Source organism: Hydra vulgaris, chromosome 13, assembly GCF_038396675.1.
Source record: "Hydra vulgaris chromosome 13, alternate assembly HydraT2T_AEP".
Taxonomy (NCBI): Eukaryota; Metazoa; Cnidaria; class Hydrozoa; order Anthoathecata; family Hydridae; genus Hydra; species Hydra vulgaris.
The window spans coordinates 12287127-12313054 of record NC_088932.1 but is presented as its reverse complement, the minus strand read 5'-3'; the positions used below and the strand labels follow the sequence as shown (position 1 = coordinate 12313054).

General features: G+C 29.6%; 2 protein-coding genes and 1 long non-coding RNA gene across 3 annotated transcripts in view; all 3 read right to left on the bottom strand.

The window, feature by feature from the left end:
• Positions 1 to 11650, bottom strand: part of LOC105847872 (death-associated protein kinase 2) — a 77026-nt gene extending 65376 nt beyond the window's left edge. Inside the window, exon 1 of the mRNA XM_065816865.1 lies at positions 11619 to 11650. The gene's annotated coding sequence lies outside the window, so the exon portion shown is untranslated. The remainder of the gene's footprint in view (positions 1 to 11618) is intronic.
• Positions 10834 to 11593, bottom strand: LOC136089653 (uncharacterized). Its single transcript, XM_065815705.1, has 2 exons — positions 11372 to 11593; positions 10834 to 11211 (listed from the first exon to the last, which is right to left on the bottom strand). Exons 1-2 carry the CDS (start codon positions 11591 to 11593, stop codon positions 10834 to 10836), a joined length of 600 nt encoding a protein of 199 aa, XP_065671777.1.
• Positions 11651 to 16043: 4393 nt separating the features above from the next.
• Positions 16044 to 25027, bottom strand: LOC136089422 (uncharacterized). The gene is made up of 3 exons (XR_010643042.1): positions 24894 to 25027; positions 17151 to 17310; positions 16044 to 16869 (listed from the first exon to the last, which is right to left on the bottom strand). It is a non-coding gene; the product is annotated as an uncharacterized LOC136089422 (long non-coding RNA).
• Between the last annotated feature and the right edge of the window lie 901 nt (positions 25028 to 25928).

Here is a 25928-nt window from a genome sequence, read left to right as displayed (position 1 = left end):
TACCTATCTATTTATCTATATATCTATCTATCTATCTATCTATCTATATCTATCTATATATATATATATATATATATATATATATATATATATATATATATATATATATATATATATATATATGTATGTATATACAGTGCTGGCTCTAGGCACAGGCAAGAGAGGCAGCTGCCTCGGGTGGCACTTTTCTTGGGCGGCATTTTGAGTTTTGATTATATATTTTCTGATAACCATAGATAAAAATGGTAGGACATAAAAGAAAGAAGTCTGGTGATTTCTACAGAAAGCGAAAAGAAAAACGAAGAGAAAAGGATGAACAAATGTCTGAATCTTTAAGCAATTTTTTTAATAACACCAAAAACAAGCCTACAACAACTATGAGAGATCCTTGTGATGTTAGTGTTTGTGATAAAATCCATGAAATTCAAGATGCAACAATAAGTTCAAACTCGGAAGTGAAAAATGAGCTAAAAGGTGAAAAATCTAAATTGGGAGATAAAGCAAATTTATCTACGACTTCACAAATTGCATTGCCAGACGAAGAACAGAGTTTTCAAACTTTACCAACTACAGACCTGACAGATCCTGCCAATTGGCCTGATCGAATTCCAGATGATCTTTGAGTACTCTTGTTAAAAATGGCCCATCAGCACCTAATCCATCTTTTCTATTTCCTGTCAATGACAACAACAGAAGATTTAATCCTTCATGCACGCAAAAAGTAATCAAGAATGGCGAAGTTGTTAAAGATCCTTGCTTATATACTCTAAAAGAAAAGATGTTGTGTTTTGTTTCTCATGTAAGTTGTTTGGTGACATGGACATACATTTGAAGACTTTGGTCATTTGAAGACTTTGGACATTTGGTCATTTTGAAGACTTTGGACATTTGAAGGTTTTGGAGACTGAAAAAATTTGCACAGACAGCTGAAGGAACATGAAACTGTTTGCTTAATGAACATGAAAATTCACATCTGTTCATTAAGCAAATGGATGGAATTAGCAAACTGACATGATACCAACAAAACAATTGATGTGTCACAACAACAACTTCTCAGTGCAGAGATGCAGTGTTGGCAGTTAGTTCTGGAAGGATTATTTGCAATAGTGACATTTTTAAGAGAACAATGTCTTGCCTTTCTTGGAAATTCTGATGTTTTACATGAGAAGAGTAATGGAAACTTCCTAAAACTAGTTGAACTGCTAGCACAGTTCGATGTAGTTATGGCAGATCATGTTCACCAAATAAAGAATGAGGAGATTAACACCCATTACTTGAAGAAAAATATACAAAATGAACTTATTCAAATAATTGCAAAACGAATTCGTGAAAAAATTTTGTCAAAATTGAAAATGGCAAAATATTTTTCCATTATAGTGGATTGTACCTAAGATGTGAGTAAAGCGGAACAAATGTCAATTGTGCTACGTTTTGTTCAGATGAAAAATGCTGAAGTTAAAGTCTGTGAACATTTAATCGATTTCATACCTGTAGAGCAGACAACTGGTGCAGCACTCACAGATGTTATTCTTCAAATGTTGACTCAAACTGGGATCATGAAGCAGAGGTATTAGTTCAAAAGATGAAAAACTTCAAATTTTGTTGCTGTACTGTGATATGGTTCAATACTTTGAACCAAGTAAACTTAGCAAGCAAAGTTATTCAGAATATTAAAATTGACATTTCTGAAGACAAACAAACCTTGAACACAACTGTTAACTTCTTAAAGTTATATCGCTCAGATGAAACTTTTGAAAAAGTTATTTCTGATGCAGAATTAATTGCAGTTGAATTAGATTTGGAGCCATCATTTTCATTTGAAGTTTCTATTTGACCAAGGTTTAAAAGACAAATGTTTTCTAATGAAACTCGAGATGATCCCATTATAAATCCAAAAGATAGATTTAAAATAGAATGTTTTAATTGCATTTTGGATAGTGCTATAAATTCAATTGAAGAAAGATTTATCCAGTTAAATGAACACTGTGATGCTTTTTAATTCCTGTACAATATTGCAAATATTAAAAAAGATTTTTCAAAGAAAAGTCTTACAGAAAAATGTTTTAATCTTCAAAAAATATTAAGCACAGATACTTCTGCAGATATTGATGGCATGAAATTATTAGATGAGTTGCTTGCATTGTCTGAATTAATTGAACCAAAAACGTCACTATTAAAAGTACTAGATGTTATTTTAAGAAACAATAATTTCACTCCAAATGTTTCTATTGCGTTACGAATTCTGTTAACACAGCCAGTATCAGTTGCATCTGGAGAGTGTAGTTTTTCAAAACTGAAATTAATTAAAGATTACTTAAGATCTACTATGTCACAAAATCGTTTGACAGGTCTTTCTTTAATTTCCATAGAAAGTGGTATGGCTAAAAATTTAGATTTTGCTAAATTATTGAAGGCTTTTGCACCTGAAAAGGGTAGGAAAGTAAACTTCTTTCACTAAGTCATGTTAAAATATGCCCATTTTGTATGTATTTTGCTTGCTTTTTGTGTTTGTACTGTTTGGATTTGTTGTTTTGCAAACGTCACTCGTAGTTTTATCTTAAGGTATTTTTTTAATATATTGGTGCTTTTTAGTTAGGGAGGCAAACTGGGATCTTGCCTCGGGGGGCAAAATACCTTGAGCCGGCACTGTATATATATACTAGGGTTATGACTTTTTTTTAACTTTTTGTAAAATGATTAATTTCCTATGTCATAAATCGATAATATTTTGTTCAAAAATAATGAAAATGGGTCTTACTCTGATTAATTTTAAAAAAAAACACGAAGATTTTAAAATGGTCTATAAGTAATGTTTGCAGACGTAGCATTCTCTAGAAGCTATGCCTGCAAGTAGCTTCTAAAGCAAGCGCTCTAACCACTGCGCCACGACCGCTATTTAATTCGTGTATACCACTTTTCTAAAGAATCTGGAGAATTTTATATGCGGTAGTGGTGCAGTAGTAGAGCGCTCGCCTCATAAGCAAGAAGTTCCAAGTTCGATCACCACCACGTCCCTCGTATCGCCGTTAACTTGTTTCTCCGCGCAGCGACGTTGTTCGTCAAGGCTCGTGTATCAAAGTTATCGAGTTGTGAGAAGGTTGCAACCGCAAATAAAGTAGAATCCTCAACTGTAATGTCCTTGAGCAAAACCTTTGGGAAGGTGAGTTAACAAAAAAAAAAAAAACTTTCTTTAAGTGAAATTTTAGAAAAAACCGAAATTAAATGATGCAAGAACTCCCGAGCAATACTTGCTCTTTTTGGATTTATTCCTGTACCGGAGAAAAGAGACTCACTTTCCAAAATTTGTAGATTCACATTATACAGATGGGCAGATCATTGGTTTACTAAACAAATGTACAATGCAAGCTATTATTGTAAACTAAGTAACAGCTTACACGGTCATGAAAAAGTAATAAATTCAGTGAAAAAGGTTTGGAATCAGGAACCATCGAGACGGGAAATTTCCAGAACAAATTAGTGTGCAGAACAAGCAATCAAGTGTCCTCAAGATCTTTTTTGACACCTTTAAAAAAAATGAGAACCTCCAGTTTAGATTTATTTTGTCTAACAAACCATAAAAATTTGATATTACGCTTTAATTAAGCTGAATACTACACAACATTTTTTTGAAATATACGGTAGCGTTTAGTACATGTAGAACTGTTTTTTAAGTTTGTAACTTTATATTTATTTGTATTTAAGAGTTGCATAATGTAACAAAAAACAGTTGCTGTTAAATGCTTAAAAACTACATTATTGCTCTTCAATTAGATAAATTAAAATTAAAATTAACGATCATAAAACTGTTTGAAATTTTATCCATACGCTAATATGGCAAATTTGAATTTTTGGATTGTGGTGATCTTTTTTAACTAAAAAATCGAATTAATTTTTTTTCATTACTTATGTACAAATATTCTTTAAGAATATATTATTTTGCTTCCCTTTTTTAAATTGATGTAACTTGATTTTTAATACTCTAAAAAGTAAAATAAGCTCTCATTTTGCTCTCATTTCCCAGTTTTGTGTTAACTGGAATAAAAATTCAAATGTAAATAACTTGCCAGGACGTTGTAATCTGATTTTGATACTTATATCTAAGTGATCCCCATAGTAAGGGCTATCATTCCACTGAAGAATTTTTCCTGGTCAGAAAGTTAAGGTTAGAACCTATTTTATAACACTGTGTTTTAAATTATTAAGCTTCCCTGACAAAACGAATATACAAAAAAAAATCTAATAGGTACAGGAATATACATAAATGAAGATTTTGCGAAAGAAACTATTAAATATAGAAAAAAGCTATGGGAAGAAGTGAAAAAGCTCAGTCAAGAAGATAAATATGCCATCATTAAGTATGATAAAAATTTTTTCAAGATTTTAAAAAATTATATACGCGCTTACATAAATAATTCTACAAGAATCAAATTCTATTCAAAAATTTTGAATCTAATTTTCATTTTCGTTATGGCTTATGACTTCGTAACAATAGACTTTAAAAAGTTGCATTTTGGCGTTTTTAAAACAGCAGATAATACGACACCAACCAATTTTCGAAAATCCGTTTTCTTTAACCATTTTTTACTTTAGTCTGTCATCTACAATATAACACAAGATCAACGTGTCAGTGGGCCTCTTTCTGACTGAAAATCAATTAAATTTCAGTCTAGAAACTTTAAACGCGATTTAGGGAGCGTTCAAAAACCATGTAGTAGCTTTAGTGGGGGGGGGGGGGGTCTGAAAAAAACCACCAATTACCACAGAGGGGGAAGGGGGTGTAAACTCTTCTACCACGTGGTAGGAAAAAGTGTAATTTCGCGCGCTTACTCAAAACTTGACTTTATTTGGTGTGCACCTTTCGTTCGCAACGCCTCATATCTTAGCAAACAATTTTGAGGATGAAATTTTTTTTATAACGAAAAAGCATCAGATTCAGACCCGTGTTTGGGTCATCATGGCCTAGGCTGACCAATGTCCCAGCTTTTACGTAGGATAGCGCAGCGCCAAAGTAATTAAAATTAGTTTAGCCCTACGCTCTCCAACGTAAAAACCGGGACAATGGTCACCCTATCCTGGCCCCCTAGCAAAAAAATGGTTGTGGCCTCTCCAGCCTCAAACACTAAAATCACTTGGCAGATTTTTTTTCATATGCTGCACATAATAAATTACTGCATAAAACCAAAAACCAACAAGTAAATGTTAATATTATAATAAGGTAATCCAAAGAATAACCATTAGACAATCAAATCTATTTTCAAGTTATAAAATTTGTAACAGCAGCAGAAAGAAACATTCTTATAACAGGGATGAAGATACAAGTTTCTTTTTGAGTTAACTTTATTATGTACAACTAATTGCTCATGTTCAGAGTACTCACTGATAGACTTATGAGCAACTTTCTAGTTGCAAAATACAACTTTACTCGCTAAAGAACTCTTAGTTTTTTTAAAAAAGAATCAAGGTCTACAAGAAACACTACCCCTCGTAGCAAAAATCAATAGCCACTCGCATTCATTCTTTTCTCCATTTATTAGTTTTCAAAAAAATATTTATTTTAAGGCACGTCGCAAAGTTCTAGCATTATCACAGGTTTCAGACCTTGGAAAGCGGTGTTAACGTACTTTTTGCTGTTTTGCTGTGATGAACTTAATTTGACCATTATTTTGACGTATGTAGTCGGCAAGGTCAGTCGAAAGTTGGGTTAAAAATTTCCGAAAATTTTCAAAAAATTTTTATTGCAATAAACTTATAGTTATTATACTGTTTTATAAAACTTTCTTTGTTTCAAAAATATGCGTTTTATCATTTAAAAATTTCAACAAAAAGTTTAAAATAATAAAGACCCACAAGCGAAAAACGCATATTTTTTAGTCAAATTTTTATAGTCAATTTAAGAATCGCGCTTTTTTATTACAAAAAAGCAATAACACGCTGAAGTTGTTATGTTACTTTTGTGAAAAACAAAAAGTAGATGTTTTCCGAGTTAGCTTGACTTTTTAACTTGTGTATAACATTATTCTAACTTTTACTGCTGCGAAATCCTTAACTTCCACTTCTAATTAACTGCAATGTAAAATATTCATAAGAAAAAACAAAGAATAAAGTCTTTTTTAGATTAACAAGTTTTATTGTGTATTATTTTTGTAGAGTGTTTTAAAGAAACATAGATTTTTATGTGCAAAGATTGCATACAAAGACGGTTTTAGGGAAGACTGTGTTGGGGAAGGGTGTGGTCTACCTCCTCAAGGAAGGTGATTTTCAAGTTGGAGTCAGTTTTTGACAAATTTAGTCGGCTAGTCGAGTATTTGATACAATACGGTCGGGTGAATTTTAGTTTTTACAGACCATTTCTTTTTTTTTAAGAAACGGTACTTTTTACGGATTCACCCCCCCCCTATCTTTTTTTTTTTAACTGTTTTATAAAGTCCAAAGTGCCCTAGCAAGGTTGTGGTGAGTTAGACTTAAGTTTTAAAAAGCACTTATTTAAACATAGCGGTGGAATTTATGACTTCGAAATCATTAGTTCATTATTTTTATAGCAAACTATATTTTTAAATAGTTCAAATTTATCAAAAAATTTTCTTTACTTTTTGCCTTTCATTTATTAATAACGTATTTAAATAAAAAAAAAAGGTAAATATTCAATGAAATCTTTTTATATATAATTTTACAGTTTTCAGTAACATGTAGGCCAAATTAATAGATATTGACAAATGCCCCACCCCCTTTAGGGATGGGGGTGCAAATTATGTTATGCTTTAGACAAAGCTTGCTACGGCAATAAACATCAATATGCTTAGCAAATAACAGAATAAAACAGTTTTAGAAAATTTTGAAAACAAATAATCATAGTTGCTACTTACAGTTAAAATAAAAAAACTCAAAAAATACCAAAAAAAGTGTTTTTTGTTTGTTTTGTTTTTAATTTATTTTTGTTCCATGGTATACATTTTCGTGATTACATAATAAAGATTTGTTAAGATTGAATATACATATAAATATAAAAAAATCACAAACATAAATAATAAACAAACTTCTGTAATACGAACTGTAAGAAGAACGCGGGAAACTTGCAGAAGACCAAAAGGTCTTATCATCAAGAACCGCTTTACATTGTCATACATATACATAGATATTTTAGAAAAAATCAGTAAGTAAATTTTTATACTTTAAAATACTCTTTTTAATAGTTTTTTTAAAGCCATTTAAGTTTTCAAGGATAAAAATATTTTGATTAAGTAATAAAAACTTATTCCAGATATGAGATTCACAATAAGTAATTTTAAATTGCTCAAGCTTAGTTTTGCATAAAGGCTCTAAAAGGGTACTATTTGTGCGCAACAGGTATTTATACTCTTGCTTTTGTTTGTAAAGACTATAAAAAATTGAAGGAGTTTTTTGCATTTTACTATTATACATAAGACTTAGAACATTATATATATTTAGTTCAAACAATGTCAGTAAAGACATCTGTTCAAAAAGAGGCTTTGTGTGTTCTTTTTTATTTTTAAAATTAATTACTCGTATAGCATGCTTCTGTTTACGATAGAGAGATTCTAGTTTGCTTTTATAGGTACTACCCCATGCTGTATTACCGTAATTTAAATAACTTTGAACAAAGCTATAGTAGATTTGTTTGAGTAGCGGCTTTTTCAATAAATGGCGGGATTGGTATATTATTTCGATACTTTTAGATATTTTACAACTTAAATAGGCAATATGTTTATTCCAATTTAGATTTTTGTCAATAAAAACACCTAAAAATTTAGTAACATTATCCCTACTTATTTCTCTATTTTTAATAAACAATTTTGGAAGAGAAGATTCGACTTCTTTTTTTTTATAAGAAGGATGAAATAAAGAAAACTTCGTTTTACTTGAGTTAATAGAAAGTTAATTTGCCCTAAACCATCCAGTAATTTTTTCTTATTCTTGATTCATTTCTACGCACAGTTCGTTTATAATTTTTCCGGAGATAAAAAAGTTGCTATCATCACCAAACATTATAGTTGAAATTCTTTTTGATGCCCGATAGAGATTGTTAACATAGATTAAAAAAAGCAAAGGCCCAAGTATTGAATCCTGAGGAACACCACACTTTAATATGGAAGGATTAGAGAGTTTATTATCTCCATAGTATATAGATTGCACACGTTTATCTAAGTAGCTTTCTATCCATTTGTTCGTTCTACCCCTTATGCCATACATGTTAAGCTTTGATAATAATATTTTGTGGTCGACTGTATCAAAAGCCTTAGAGAGATCTATGAATACACCTAATGTAACTTCTCCATATGTAAAAGAAATTTTTATTTCATCAACTAGGTGAAGGATTGCGTGTTCAGTTGATGTATTTTTTTGAAAGCCACATTGCTTGGAGTAAATAAAATTATTTTCTTTAAAAAAAGTATATACTCTATTGTGCATAATTCTCTTATCTTAGAAAATGTAGAAAAGTACTGATATTGGTCTGTAATTGCCTATTTCACTTGTATCTCCTGATTTAAAAATAGGTTTTACTTTCACAGTTTTTCAGGAAAGATACCTTTCTCTAAGGAGTGTTTAAATATTTTAAATAAAGGAACTTTAAGCTCGTTTTGGCAGTTAATTATAATGTTGCTATTGATATCGTCGATTCCGGTTGCTTTGTTTCTTTTTAGGCTTTTAAAAGAATTGTTAAATTCTAACATGGTTAGTTTTTCGTTATTAAATTCATTTTTATTACGATCTAAATATTTATCAAAAGATTTATTTACACTAGGAACTTGGAATGCAAGTTTAGATCCTATATTAACGAAGAAGTTATTAAACTCATTTGCAATGACGTTTTCATAATCAATTGTTTTGTGGTTGATTTTTATAGTTTTAGGAAAGCACGGTTTGTTAATTTTTGGTTTACCAATAATTTCATTTAATAATTGCCATGTTTTCTTAGAATCTGTTTCACACTTTTCAAGTAGTTAATTATAATAATTAGCTTTAGCGGCTTTTTTAATTTTCTCAAAGAGACTTGCATAACTCTTGTATTCCGATTTTGTTTTATCGCATTTTTTTTTTTATGGTACTTTATATATGATCGTTGTTTCCGCTTAGATGATTTTTTAAGATCTTTTATTCAACTAAGGTGAATTTATGTCTTTAAATTTAATTGTTTTTACTATTTTGGGGAAGTGTTTATCATCAAGAAATAAAAAAATATCTATAAACGTTTATACATTAAATTAGTATCATTTGAGGATTCTAAATTTGACCGGTCAATATTGGCTAACTCACTTTTAAAGTTAACCTGACTATCCAGAGAAAAATGCCGCCTTGTGATTGTTTTTTTTTTATTTATTCTAATTTTATTTGAGGGGGCGACGGAATAAGTGCGAATTTCATAACTGCGAATCTGCATAAGTGCGACTGGCATAAGTGCGAACTGGCATAATTGCGAACTGGCACAAGCACGAATTAGCATAAGTGCGCCGAAAGAATTTGCAAACATTGGCATAAGTGCAAATTGGCATAAGTGGCGAATTGGCAAGTTCGTACTTATGCCAATTCGCACTTATGCCAGTTCGCACTTATGCCAATTCGCACTTATGCCAATGTTTGCAAATTCTTTTGGCGCACTTATGCCAGTTCACGCTTGTGCTAGTTCGCACTTATGCCAGTATTTGCAATTGATTCGCACATATGCCAGTTTGCACTTATGCCAGTTCGCACTTATGCCAATGTTTGCAAATTCTTTCGGCGCACTTATGCCAGTTTGCTCTTGTGCCAGTTCGCACTTATGCCAGTCTTTGCAACTGCTTCGCACTTATGCAGATTCGCAGTTATGAAATTCGCACTTATTCAGCCTCCTCTATTTGAGGTATTTATTGAAATAAATATCGGAAAGTGATCCGATATAGATGTTTTAATTACTCCTTTCTTTAAGTAGATTTCAAATAAAGAATTTGTTAGTATATTATCTATTAGTGTTGCCGAATTTTTTGTAATTCGGGTTGATTTATTTATAAGAGGAATTACACTAAATCCAAATAAATTATTGTAAAAACTTTGTGTTTCTTTATTATTTTCATAATTTAGAGCATTAAGAATAAAATCTCCTAGAATAAATAAATTTTTTTTTTCTTGTAAGCTTTTAAAAATAATATTTTGAAGATGATTTGAGAATATTTCTGTTGATGTTTGTGGCGGTTTATAACAGTATGATATTAAGGTATTTTTAGAATCATTGTTAATGATTTCAATAGAAACAAATTCCCTGTCGTAATCAGATGTGCATAGGTCGTTTCGTAATTTATACTGCAAACTATTTTTGATGTAAATTACAACATCCCCACCTCTTTTGTTCGGTTTTCTCTGCAAATGCACTCCTTCATAGTTATTTAATTGAAAAAGCGTTAAATTCGTCATCAGTTAACCATGTTTCGCTTAAACAAATAATATTAAAAATAAATTTGCTTTCCTCTAAGAATATTATAAAGTTTTCAAAATTTGCTTCAGCACTTCTAATATTAAGATGAACAAGAGAAAGGCTTTCATAAGGTTTAACTTTTAGTCTTTTAAATACTTATTTATTTTATCTGGAAACATGTAAGGAGTTTCCATATTGATTAATGAAAAGTTATCAATAAAGTTTTTGTCAAGGTCATATTTATCAAAAGTATTTTGATCATTTATTTTAAAAGCCTTATCTGAAATGTTTTCAAAAAGACTTTTGTATTCAAACGTTTTCGGATTCATTTTAAAGGGTTTCGTTATTTATATATTATCAATAAAAATATTCAAAAAATAAGTAAAAATTAAATAAACTGTAAATAAAATAAGTAAAAAAATTACTTTTTATTTGTCTTCCACTCGCGTAAGCTTGTCGTATGATATGTAAGCAAATTTTCCCAATTTTCTTTCAATTTTCATTTTTTCACGCAATTCCTTTCTTATTTTATTCGTCTCCATGCAGTAATCTTCGTTAATATATATATTTTGTCCTTTTAACTTTGAGGTATTTCTTAAAATTTCCTCCTTATCTTTAAAGTCCAATAATTTCAAAACAATTGTTCTGTTCTCATTTACACCTTTTTTACCAGCTCTATCTGCTCTTTCAATTTTTACATTTTCTACATCCAAGTACTCATTAAATATTTCTTTTACTTTTTGTTCGCTTTCCAGCCAGGTTTCATTATCATCTTCTTTAATTCCGTCAACTCTTAGATTGTTCCTCTTTGTTCTATCTTCAATTTCTCTTAGCTTACTGTTAGTTTTTTTGAGGCCAGTGTTGTTATTGTGTAATTCATTATGGTTAGATTTATTTTTTATGAAAATATCTAACGCGTTATTTATTTATTTTTTCAATAAATTCCTTATGAAAATTTAGACTAACCTTTATTTCTTCAACTTCTGTTGCAAGTGTTGATACTTTTTTAGCGTTCTCTAAAACATTTTTTTCTACTTTGTCTAATCTTTCGTTTAGGATTTTGGTGTTTGCACTAACGATACTTATAAAGTTGCTTTCTTGTTGCTTTAGCGCAGCTTCCGTCTCTACTTTGTAGTTTGTAAACAAGTCTTTAATCAATTTTTTAATTTCAACAAGTGTAACTGCCATAATATCAATAATATTTATTACTACTTATTACACAGGGACTAAAAAGTTTCAGTATGTGTTTCCCAGTGGGCACAGGACCTAAATAAGACGTCTTTTGAACGTCAAAAGACGTCCAAAACGTTCAATAGACGTTTAAAAGAAGTCTTTTTTACGTCCTGTGCCCACCGGGTTTTTTCCGTGTGTTTTTGGAATTTTTCCGTGTGTTTTTTTTATAGTATTTTTACGTGTGTTTCCAGTATTTTTCCAGTAGTTTTCCGTGTGTTTTTCCCAGTATTTTTCCGTGTGTTTGTCAATATGTGTTTTTTTCCGTTATACAAAGAGGGCTTTCTAAAATTTTTAAGATCTCCTTCACAATATTGTACCATATAATTGTCCATAACAACTGTCTAAATAAGACATAAAATTTTACCCATTACTCATAAAATAACATATATTTTTTTGGAAACTTACAAAATTTCCGGAAATTTTTCGGAAAATTTCCCGAGTTGAAAATTTCCGGGAAATTTTCAACACTAATAGAAAGTATTTTGACATTCTGAGACACATTTTAAGTCACATTTAGTCACAGACTAATTTTTTTTTCCAATATAAAAGAAAATAACTTGTTATTTGTTATTGTAGCTGTTTATTTTTTTTTAATAGAATTTAATAGATTTAAAAATAAAATATAAAGAGTAAATTGTGACTTTTTTTTCTTTAATTTTCATAATTCATTTAAAAACTTTTTTTTTTTTTAATAATAATAAAAAAGTGATTTCTTGCTGACCTCTCCAAATGCGTTGGCCCCGCAGCGGCTGCCTAGGCAGGATATGAATAAAGACGGGGCTACATATTTATGATACTGAAACTTTTAAAGCCAAACTTCAAAAAAAAAAAAGGAAACTTTTTGGTTATACAACATAAACAAGCTAAAATATAAATATCGTTTAGTTAATAATTTTCCTTATCGAATGCAAATATTCTTTCTGTATGATTTGTCTATCGGAAACTTGATGTTCCGACAAAAATTGCTATACAAATTCAAACTTTCTAATCCCCAATTATAAACTAATTTCTTATGAAAGAAAAATAGACAAGAGAAGAGGTGGAATAATAACACGGCGTTCATTTTTGTTCAAAAATCTCCCGATTGCCAGTTTGCTCGTGTTTTCACACTTACAGTCATAGTAAGTGGAAACCATGTGAAACTTACAGTTAAATTTTAAAAGACCAATCAATGTTAAAAGTTTTTGCAAGTGTTTTCTATCGGTACAGACATTTTGCACTAAACTTGAATTTTATTTATAAGAAAACAAAGCGTATGTTTATGTACCACGGTTTGAAAATTTTTGGGTGAGTGATCAACGAAAACACCTGAAAAAGTCCTTTGGAGGGGTGATAATATGGACCCTTGGGATACTATTGCAAGTGGTTTTAAAATCAACCATTACCGTCTGAGAAAGAAATTTCAATTTTAATTTTTTTCAAAGCGTTTTATGAAGTAAAAACATTTTTATAAGCTTATATTGATATTTTATTGTAAACAACAAACATTCTTAAAAATTCCAACTCTAACAAAAAAATTGCTTTTTCTTCTACAAAACTAGAACCCATCACATCTCTAATGTTGAACATCAGTTTTGTTTTGATTTTTTGTTAATCCACTAGATTTTTTTAAGTTCATCATTTTTGTTCTAGTATTCAAACTAAAATTAATAAAATTTTGTTAGAGGAACTAAAAAAATACATTTAAAATGCCCAGTTCTGCTAAAACTCATGCTGAGTGTCGAAACACAGTTTGCATTCTCTGCATGTCAAAATGTGATCAAAGTATAACACCTTTCTTGATAAGCAGATTGGCAAAACACTCTCCAAAACCATTAGACTTTAAGGATGATCATCTTCCACATGCAATGTGCACAAATTGTCGTTTCATTTTGCAAAAAAGTGATGAGGGAAAAACATCACAGCCATTTTCCAAATTCTATGATTTCAGTTCAATTGCTGTAAAGCCATCAAGAAGAAATTCTCCAGCATGAGACTGTATTATTTGCCAAATTAGTAAGTCAAAGGGAAAAATTTCATCTCCTTTGTCCAGCAGTATTACTCAAGAGAAATTGTCATAAAATTGAAAAAAGGTGCACAAAATGCCTCAGTGTGATTGGAGCGGGTTTATCCTATAAGTGCACCCCTGGAACCAGAAGTACAAACCTGATTGCACTTGCAAAAACAGACGCAAAAAGTACAGAATTTCTTGCATCTTCTGTTTTGGGAACCCAGGATCATCTCCAAATGGCACAGTGAGACTGAGTATTCTATTAATCCATTTTAAATTTCAGGCAAAGCTACTCCAACACAACTGTTTAAGGATCCTCTTCCAACTGAAAGCCTTGTGACAGTTCAACTTAACACTGGTTTGTCCAACAACCAGATGAGACAACTTGCATCATCTCATAACTCTGCAGGCCAACAAAAAATTGTTGAGCCATATTTTGCTAGGAAATTTGCAGAGCAAGGAAAATTGCTCACTTTTCTGTCACTAAAACTAAATGTTCTGACATAGATCATCTTAGTCTTGTCGTTCATTGTACTGATATTGGCAGCCTCCTTCAATTTATGGTATCAGCAAGATCCGAGGAACATCGAACTAAGATTGGACTTGATGGTGGAGATGACTTTCTTAAGATGAGTCTGGGCATTACCAAGGTAGCCCCAGAACCAACCAGTCCCATCCTGAAGACTCCTAAGCTTTGTAGTTCTTCCTTTAAAGATTCTGGAGTAAAGAAACAGCTGATTATAGCAATCTCTGAAGGAATGTCAGAAAACTATGAGAACATTAAAAACCTGTTGAAACTCACCAATATTAGTGCTTTTTTCTTTATCTTGCCTTGAGACGTGAAAGTTGCTAACATTCTTTGTGGACTTTAGTCTCATGCTAGCAAACATCCTTGGTGTGATGCTGACTCTTTAAACCTTAGAAAATGAAGTGCACTGAGAACTTTTGGAAGCATCAGAAAGGCTCACCAAGATTTTGTTGCTGAAGAAAGTAATGTAAAGGGTGCTAAATGCTTTGGAAATATCATCAACGTGCCCTTGCTCAATATTTCAGATGAAACACTCATTCTAAAAGCAATATTACCAAAGGAGCTTCACCTACTGATGGGTGTGGTCAACCACCTTTTCAAGAGTCTAAGCAAAGTTTGGCCAGAGGTCAAAGATTGGCAAAAGGTTTTAAACATTCCCCTCAAACCTTTTCATGGAGGACATTTTTATAGAAATCATTGTCAAAGGTTGTTGAAAAATATTAATATTTTTCAGCAAAAAGTTGAAGCAGCAGCTGTAAGTGCAGCATTTCCCAATGTTGAAACATTCAGGTAATTTCATAAGTTAGTTATTGCACGTTTTGGAACCCATCCGGATGAAAATTTTCAAGAACACAACCTCAAAGCTGCATACCTTGCTCTTCCAGTCTCAATCACTCCAAAGGTCCACACTGTGTTTTTTCACGTGACAAAGTTTATCTCTCCGAGTCATCAAAGTCTTGGAATATACAGTGAACAATCCACTAAAGCTCTTCATGCAAACTTTAACCCTCAATGGCAACAAGAGACATGCACTTCACCCAGAACATGGACTGCAATTACTTAACTGTGTTGTAGACTACAACAGCAAACATGAATAGAAGTTAAAATCAAAACATATAAGAGTGGAAAACGTGATTTTATTAGAATTCAAATGTTTTAGCTATATGATTAAATCCATTATGATATTAAGAAAATCAAATTGTGAAACTATACAGAAATTTGCTTTCTTACTTCTTCAGTTTTGTTAGAAAATACACATTTTTGAAATCAGAATTGGATAAATTAATAGCTTTTTAGTACTAAAAGATAGTTTTGAAATTTAGCCCGTATTGAGAAAAATAAAAATGGTAATTTCTCTCACGGAAAGTAATCGTTGATTTTAAAATCACTTGTTATGATATCCTATGGGTATGTACTAACATCCTTCCAAAGGGTTTTTCCGGATGTTTTTGTTGATGATTCGCCCCAAAATTTTCAAACCGTGGTACCTCATTCTACCATTATTTTAATAATGTCTTGACATTATACTTTCACATTGATAACATAATATCAAGTTGTCATTAGCAGAAAAATTATTACAAAAATTGGACACAATTATAATTGTACTTCAGAATAAAAACTGATTATTAAAAAACTATAAGTCTATACGTAAAATAATTTTTTAAACTTAAAATTTTGTAAAACACCAAAATTAAACAATCTCAAAAAATAATTTAGAAAAATTATGAAATATAAGTAATTTAATTAGTAAATAAAATTAAGGAAAAATTCTTCTTAGAAAATGCTGCTATGAAAATTATTTTAAATTGATTTGTAGTCGAAGGTTCTTTGATTTCGTTGCAGGAAAGCAAGTCGTCAAGTATAGCCTGCCATTAACTAAAAAACAAAAATAAAAAATTACTACTGTTCTATCAATTTATCATACATGTTCTATTTTCATTTAATTTGTAAATTCTATTTCATAAATCTGCACACACTGTCATTTGTATAGCTTGTTGAACAGCCTAGCTTTAGATATGTTGTGAATTAAATTGCTAACCTTAACTTAATTTTAAACCAATAGAATAATTTATTCTTAAACAAATATAATAAGTTAACCTTAAACTAATAGAACTACTATATACCTAGCCAGCAAAAAATAATTGGCCCAATACATTGGCTTACATTAGCACAATGTTGGAATAATGCGTTGGGCCAATACCGGAGTGATCATTGGCGCAAGGTATGACCAATGCTAAAAACAACGTTTAGCCAATGTTATAATTATACGTTAAGCATGTCTAAAATATGTTAACCCAATATTCAAAAAACGTTAGAGCAATACTAAAATTGTGATTTTATTTTACTTGAATCACATTACAGCCAAAACAAAACCTGATTCAATAAAGAGAAACAAGTCAATAAAGTATTTAATGGTGTGCTTGTTTAGTCCAATTTTAAGTAAATAATTGAGAAAATAGTCTTTGGTTAGCGTATCTTAAATATTTCATTTGAATAAACCATTAAACTATTCAATTTTTACTATAAGTTATAAAAACTGGTTGTCCCGGATTAAATTTTTTTGGAGTGATCGTTTACTCCCTCGTTTTGTATCATTTCTGCCTCCTTCGCAGTCTAGACAGTCTAGGCTAGACTGCCTAAGCCAAACCTTTACAAGTTGTTCAACACTTGAAGTAGTGACGTCACTTAATAACTTGTTTTTCTTAACAACACCTGAAAAGAAAAGGAAAATTAAATCCTCATTTTACTACTTAGGTAGTAATTAATACTAGTTACTATTAAAAAAATATTTAAATCATTTTTATTGAAAATTTATCTTATTGGTTGGTATCAGGACAACAAAAATAATACTTTCACCATAACAACTTAAAAAATTTAGTATTATTATTTTATTTTCCGCACGTATAGGCGTGGAAACAAAAATTTTAGTGTACACATGTAAAAGTTTTTATGACCAAAATATTGCAGTTATAAAAATTCAATGATAGACTTACTGACAATAAGAGAAGTTATTTTCATGTTACCGATTCCAACTTTTCCACTTCTACCGGCAAAGTTTAATTGCAATGATAACCCTTTTGAGAAAAGTGTTCTTAACAATCTAAGTGTTGTATCGCCAATATTTCTTCCATCAATTTGAGCAAGATGGTTAACCTTGATTAATGGTATATATAACATAATTAACCTTAACTAGGCTGATGTCAACTGAAATAATAATTAACTAATTATTTAATTAGTTTCAGAATAATGTAAAGATATAAAACTAAACTCTCTTAAAAAGCCTAAAACATATAAAATGTTTTAAACTTTTCAAAAAAAAAAAAAGAGGAAAAAGAGGTCAACCAAAATGAGGGAAATGAGGTCAAATAAAATGAGGAAATGAAGTCAACCAACTGCATGACAAGAAATTGCTAATGTTTTCCTAAATCAAATAATTTTATTGTTAAAAAAACAAATCTAAACTATTAAAAATAAATAAAAAATTAAGAAGTTTTCACTGAAAGTCTTTACAGAAAAAAGATAATTCCCATAGCGTTTTAAATTAACCTCGCTAATTTTAATTACTTGCTTGCTAAAACATTATCAAAGCTTAAAAAGGGAGATAATAAACCAAGAGAGTTAAAAACCATCCTATGGTTAGTTTTAGAAAGATAAATTGCATAATATTCTGGATTTACAAGAAGAGTCAAAATAATCTTAAAACAAAGCCAATAAAAAATAGAAATATATACAATAGAAATAGTCAACAAAAACTTAATGTGAACAAAAATCAACCAACATCTATAACTCTATCGTAATGAACACCAGTATTTTGAAGATAAACTATTTGGTCGTTTTCTTTTATTTCTATCAGTTTAAAACCATTTGCATCTTGAAGAAGAGGTTTGTAAAAATACCACAAAAAAACAAAAGCTTCAGGAGGTTTGTTGTAAACAGCAATTGGTGTATCTAAGGCAGTTGCTAATGCATATATTTTTACATCAGTACCTCATATTTTGTCATTGTCCATTTTTAAATCACTGATGTATTTTAAAACTGATTTTGATATATAAGCATCAAAAGCATTTCTATATTCCACTTTCAAAAGAGAATTGCTTATTGACGCATTATTTTGTAAAACTCTTGACTTAGACAAACTTTCTGACTTAAGGCTCGAAATAGACAATTTCCATCACCTTCAATCTTATCAACTTTGATCGGTTTGCCCAATTGCAACTTTTTTTTTGTACTGCAAAGCCTTTCTTAAAAGATATTTTATTAGTTATAGGAATCTTCAACAAATAGCATTTCTCCATTTAATATTACTGGGTATAAAAGAATTTGTTTGGATACCAAGAACTTGGACAATTTTTAAAGGTTCAAATATATCAGACACCGCATTACATGTTTTTTCAATTATTTCAATTTCAGATCTTTTCTTGAAAAGTTTCATGTTTGAACCATGATGCTTGGTACAAAGTGTTTCACCATTCTTTTGTTTTAACTGATAAAGTCCTTTATCAATAAATATTTCTATAACTTTGTATGGGCCATCCCAAACAGATTTTCCTTTATCACCCTTTCTATCAGCTCTTCTAAGATTATAAACAAAAACTTCATTGACTATATTGAATTGGATTTGGTTTTTATGACGTCTTTCATAGCCCTTCTTTTGTCACAATTGAGACTTCTTTATATTCTTTGCTACTTCATCATAAATTATACATTGAATGTTTTTAATTTGTAATAAGTTTTTGTGCAAGTCAAGCTGTTCCAAAATACTTTAAAATAAAAACTAAATGAGTTAAGTAAAATTTAATAAACTAATTTCATTCATTATTAAAATAAACACCTTCTTCTCTTTCTAAATCAACAGGTACATCATAAATTAAGCTTTGATCATTTTTTATGCAATGTACAGGTAAGACAGGCTCCCTTGCATACATAACTTGAAAGGGAGTGATACCTGTTGACTTATGGCGAGTTGTTCGAAATACAAACAGTATGCCATTTAATGAACAAGGCCATTTTTCTTGCTCTCCGTTCAGGACTTTAAGCATAGAACCCTGTATAGTTCTATTTGCTCTTTCAAACAGACCATTTGCTTGAGGATGGTAAGCAGAAGTAATACGTTGACAGATTCCAGTAAGATATAACAAATTTTCAGAAACTTTATTACAAATTCTCGACCTTGATCATTAATTTGAATCGATGCACAACCATGACAACAAATGAGTTCATAAAGAAATCTGGATACCTCTCCAGCACTTTTATTATAAATAGGCTTTGCTTCGATCCCTTTTGTGAAGTAATCAACAACTACACAAATGCCAATGTAATGATCTAGATTTTTAGGAAAACTACAGAGATCAACACCGACTTGATGCCATACTTTTGTTGGAACTGGTATTGGATGCAACTCTGAAGAATTTTTTCATTTTCGAATTTGATTTTTGACAAGATATACAAGTGGCAACATAATTTCTAACATCTTTATTCATATTAGTCCACCAATATCATGAATCAATCAATTTCCAAATTGTTTTATCCCTCCCTACATGTCTACCTAAAGCCTTCGATTCAGTTGATGTGCCTAACCCATCATGTGCTGCTTTTTTGTACTGATCACAAGATATTTGATCTTTGACGACAGATAAAGTCTCTGTACCAGAAGTAACTTTCATGATATTTCTATATTTGTATATATTAACATACCATTAACAATTACAAACTTGTCGTTTTGTTTTTTAAAGTTTGTTTTATTACCTATGTTTTCTACTCCTTGAAAATGTTCAGGAAAAGTTCCTGATAATAAATAATTCTCAATGTCACAAAAGTTTGGTTCTTTAATTATTTTTCAGATAATTTTGAGTCATCGATCTCTGATGAATTTTTTTCTTCCATTTTATACTAAAATAGTAAAAGAAGTGTTCATAGCACATACATGTCCATAACATATCTATGTCCATAACACATATAGTATAAAATATAATTATGATAAATGTAGAATAAAATGTAAACAATATTGAAAGAAATAATTTAAAATGCCCCTATAATTATTTAATAGAACATTATAGAATGATTATCACTTCAAAACAGCTATAAAATCTAGTATTTAATAATCTTAATTTAATCTAAAAAAGTTACTACACAAAAAAAAAAGGTGATAAATACAAAATTTTAAAAGTTTCATCTTAAAATTTTGTTTAAACTATACGGCTAGTGAACATATATTTTTCGTATTTTTTTTCATTTTTGTTACTTTTTTTTATGACATTTACACTGTGAAAATAATATGTTAAGTGTTCAGTACCCAAGTACAGTGTTCGGCACCTAGATAGGAATCACTTGTCAAGTGATCGATACCGCCAGGTAGGAGTTACTGTATAGTGATTCGTACAGGTTAAGTACTTTGTACCTCCTACACCGGCATTCGGCAACGCCAACCTAACTGCCGAGCTAAAAGTGTTTCGGGTCGGCAAAAAATCGCTGACCTTGTTCCTATGTTTTATAGTTTGACCCAAGGAGGTTTAATAAACAAGAGACGCCGGAGTATATACACTTTATATATAACACGGTGAAGCCAGTTTTGAAAGTCAGTTGCCATCTTGGTTAACCCAAAACATTGTTAAGTTTTGTGCGGAATTTTATATTTTTAGTAGAAAACTTTGCTAAAATCAAGTCAAACATTAATATAAATGATTGAATAAAATTTTAAATATTTAAATGTTATAGCTGAAATAATTATATAAAACTACTTTTTTTTATAGTTTTTTGCACACAAAAAAAAGGCAAAACTTAAATATAACTAAAATTCCTTATTCAAAAAAGGGATTAATAACATTTTCAACAATTTCAAAGATAAGTTGGAACATAATCAATTTAACAACTTATCAAAATGGAACCTTTTTTCATATTTTTTAACAGTTCTTTGTAAAAAATATAATTAATAAAATTTTTATTTCTTAACATGAAAATTCTATTATTGTTTAGAATTTTAAACTCGCAAAATTCATTTCAAATAACAAACTAGTAAAAGTAGTATCAACATACAGTTTATCTAGAACTTAAGCACAATAGGCAGCAAAAAACAATACCTGAGATTGCATTTGGTATTGATGATGGAGAAGAATTAGTGATACTTCTACATTGGGAATACAAATTAAAATTTTGCTGAGCTTGATCAATCAAATTTTCAGTTTCTGGTGATTTAGCTGTGCAGGAATGTAACTAGAAACCTTCATTTTCTTCAGACATATTTAACTCCTGTTTACTTTTTTTTGGAAAAGCGATTTCACAACTTGCTAAAAAAAGCTCTATTAAAAGGTTTGGACAAATGAATAAGGCAGTGAACATTGTAAACAAAAAATCCTTTACTATAGAGACTTTTACCTTCATTTACAAATAAACAGGTAATTTGTGAGCATATTCAGAGTAATCCTTAGAAAACACTGGATCTATCAATATAGTTATAGCTACGTTTAGTAACATAAAATGATTGTATAAAGTCAATAATAAAACATTTAAGAGCACTAATGGGGCCAGATAAAGTAAAAAAAGACGAAATTCAGTAGCTTTTCAGCGTAAAACTTCATGAGTAGAACGACATTTTCTTGCATTGGTTTCAGTATAAATTTGCCATCATATTCACCATGTATTGTGTATTTTCACATGAATTATAACCAGAGTGACCTTTTATACCTTTGACAAATGCTCTAGCAGGTGCATCACAGATAAATGAATGAATTTTAACAGAATACCTTTTGTTACCAAACAGAAAACCATCCCCTACTAAATGTTTAGTTTCTTCAATAAACTCTTCAAGAAATTCTGCTACACTTGGTGGTTTTTCTTTTCTGCTACAACAAATGGTTCTTTCATACTGAAGTTCTTTACAATACAAAGTATTGACCATACTGAGACACAAGACCTTTTAAAAAGAGGCAACCCATCTACATTAATTTGCAAGAGGATGTCTGTATTCTTGGGTATGAATAAATCATTAATGCAGTTTTTCAAACCATTCTTAAGTCCAATGTGACAATAATCTCCTCCACTTTTTAGTTTTTTATCTTCAAACATTGTAGGTGTCTTTAATAATGTCATTGAATGTTGTGGTAAAGTTGGCAAATATGGTTTAAGAATGCATAGAAGTGATACAAGAGCAAGATGGGTTATTTTATATTGCAGAGACTAATCGCGGAGTATGTTGTTTATTTCACCATCAAAATTTAAACATAATAATTTCCCTCTGAATTAACATCATTGACATTATCATTAGCAAAATTTAAATCTCTGATTGAATCAGAACTAAAATTACTTTTTAAATTAAAATCTGTTATCTGGGCATTAGTTGTTGTAATGTTACTAAACAAAACTTGTTCGTCTTTTAATAAAGTTATATCTTCCTGCTGAACTAGCTGCTTGACATCACAAAAATTTGTATGCTCCAGAAGATTGTTTTATACTCTATTTAAATCAAGTTCATAGGTATTCATTTTCTAGATAATAATTAACTACAAAAAAATTTTTTTTTCATTTACTTTACTTTTATTTATTAATTTTCTTTTTATAACAAAAATATTTTTTTAATTTTTCAGTGCATGAAAAATAATTTTTTTCATACTGCACTTGGTAAAAAAATATTTACAGTAGTCTCTCGCTTAATTGCGCAAATTGAAACAGGCACTGCTGTGCGCAATTAACTAGGAGCGCGCAAATAAGAAAAAGATACACTATATAAACAAATCTTTATTAAGAAATATATTATGCATGATGGAAAAAGTCATGAATTGTAGGCTGATATGCATTCTGCAGCGTTTCTCGTTTAATTTTCATAATTACTGACAAAAATTAACATCACTTTTTTTAAGTTTAGCTATAATTTCGACTCGTTGATCTTCTGATAATCTTTTTCCTTTGCCTTTAGCCATAAGAAGTAAGGATAAAAAAGTTGGAATAAGAGAACTGTGACGGCTAAATTTAAAATGAAGTTTTTTTATTAAAGTTTTTTCAAGACTTGACTGATAAATCGTTAAAACTTATTTATATATGTTTAAAACAAGATTTATCATTTACTTTGATTCGAATTCGAATTAATTATCTATTTACATTCTGATAAAATCGTTATCTCAAAATTAACTTAACACAGGAAAAAAATAGTTACATTTTCTGATCTAATTACACTTTCAACAAAAAACTCAGTAAAAAATTGAAACAAAAATATTTTGGACCTAAACGTGCAATTAACTGGGATGCGCAACTAATTGGGTGTGCAATTAAGCGAGAGACTACTATACATAACTTTTTAATAAATGTTACTTAAATAAAATACAATAAGTTTAATGAATATTTATATTTAAAGATCAGAATCTCGTTAAAAACTTTGATACTACTATCTTACGATCGAAACCTTAATACAAAATTGTGTTTGTAAAATACGCGCATTACAAAAACTGTTTGTGCTATTGGTACAGTTGCATTGGCTAAATTATTTTAGTAATAAAACTTAACGCTTATGCATTGGAGCAGCATTGGTCCAATTTAATTATTTAGCCAATGTTATTTCACACATTGGGCTAATTACTTCTTGCTAGCTGGGTACATTGAAATGATATAAATAAAATCCAAGTCTAAAAAATATATATTAATTAATTTGAACAAATATAATTTCTAAAATCGAGATATATTCAAAATGCAAAATGATATTCAGAAATAAATTGAAACCAAAAAATTTGTTGCTTGTACATTCTTTTTTACGTTTGCCAGCATAAATTTTTTAATAAAATGCCATTAAACTGAACAGCTTTGCAAGTCATTACATCTGTGATACCTATTTGAAATTCACAATACTTAAAGTAATCTTTTTGTGACATACAAAAATGGAGTTGTTTTGGGACTCCGTATCCCTGCTCGGATCATGGCTTTATTTAGATAACCTTAACACCAACATCAAGGTTTTTAATAACCTGATACCTTGTATCAGATTACTATAACCTTATACAAAGAGTTTCTGATACTTTGTATCATATGTTTATCAACTTTGAAAAACAAAGTACAAATTGTTTTTTTTTTTAAACATGCAACATATAAATGGATATTAATGAATATAAATGAGAGAAACACAGTTTTTTAAGATATACACCAACATTTGTATGAAAAATTATTAATATAAAACATTTAAACCTGTAAAAAGAGAAAATTTGTGAACATTTCAGTTCATTACTTATATAATGTAACATATTCAAATAGTTGTTTTAATATACTAATTCTAATTCTTAAAATACTTTTTTGTAACTGTTTATACTTTTTATTCACAGTAATACCAGTCTTAATCAATAATAAACTTCAATGATAAAAATGTTTATCAATTTATTAATAACTTAACAATAAGTTAATAATATGTAACCAAGTAAAAAATTTATCCTTCATAAAAATATTTAATGAAGTTGCAATACAAGTACACAAAAAAAATGCAGAATAAAATCCAGACAACTTTAAAATTTAATGAACATAACTTTGAAATTCATGAATACGAAATAAAACAGAAAACAAAAATATAAAAGTGAAAATAATAATTAATATAAACAATTATGAAGATCTTATAATAAAAAGATAAAACTTGGAATTTCAAAAACTTTTAAGCATTTTTTTTTTCTCACAAAGCCTGCTTACCTCAGCCAAATAAAATAAAAAGTAATATTTAGTGTGTTTAAATATTCTAATAACACAATAATGTAGAATAAACATAAACTTACTTCATAAAATGATCTGATTGCATTTCTCGGTTAAACACAGACAACACTGATGTGTAGCCAGTCACACATTGTAAGTTAAGATATTTGTAAACATTTTTTCATACTGTTTTATATATATACTATTTATACCTACTAATAAATATTATCTTTACAAAATTTTATCAACTATAACATTTTTAAAAAATGTTTTTTAATGTTTAGTGACAAATAAATAAAAAATTATATAACATTTACATTTTAAAATTCAAGATAAAGTCTTAAAAATAGTTTTTTTTCTTTTTTAAATCAAGCAATAAAATTTTTTTTTCTAAAAATAGCTGCCAATTTACTGAAAATTAGTCAAAAAGTCACATAAAAACATCAGAGATAAACTCATACTTGTCTTTTACTTTATTTATAAAAAAATTCTACAAATGGTCCTTAGTGTGTTAGGTCCATATTTAGTTAGAGATTTTAAAGTGAATTCGTTATTTTAGGTTTAAAGACTTTTTGAAAATCAATAATGTCAATTTTTATAAGAAAAAAAAAAAGATATCTCAAGATATATTTATTAACATTCAAAATCTCTAGCTAAAAAGAAAGATATTAATGCTAGTATCAATTTCAAATGTAAAAGTGAATGTATAGAAAAGGTAACATAGTGGTTTATCTAGCATCTTTTTGTAGACTTATTTATTATGATTAAAATAATACGAAGAATGTGTAAAAATACATATACTCTTCCATGAACAAAAAATACAACTCATATTTCAACATATTAACACATTAAAACATTCAACTTTTGACCTATTTAGCCATGATCCTTGGTTACTTAACTGCATATTTTAGTGTAGACGTAAAAAACGTAAAACCTAAAACCAAACGTAAAAATATTCTAGTCTACATTGTAGACTCTACATGGCATTTAGATTTAATAGTCGCACTAACAATTCGCGCTGAAAGATTTTTGGTCAAAAATTAATGCAGTGTAACCTTCGTAATGACCAAATTGCATAAGTTAGAATCGATTTCTCAATTTTCCGGTACTGATAGTGA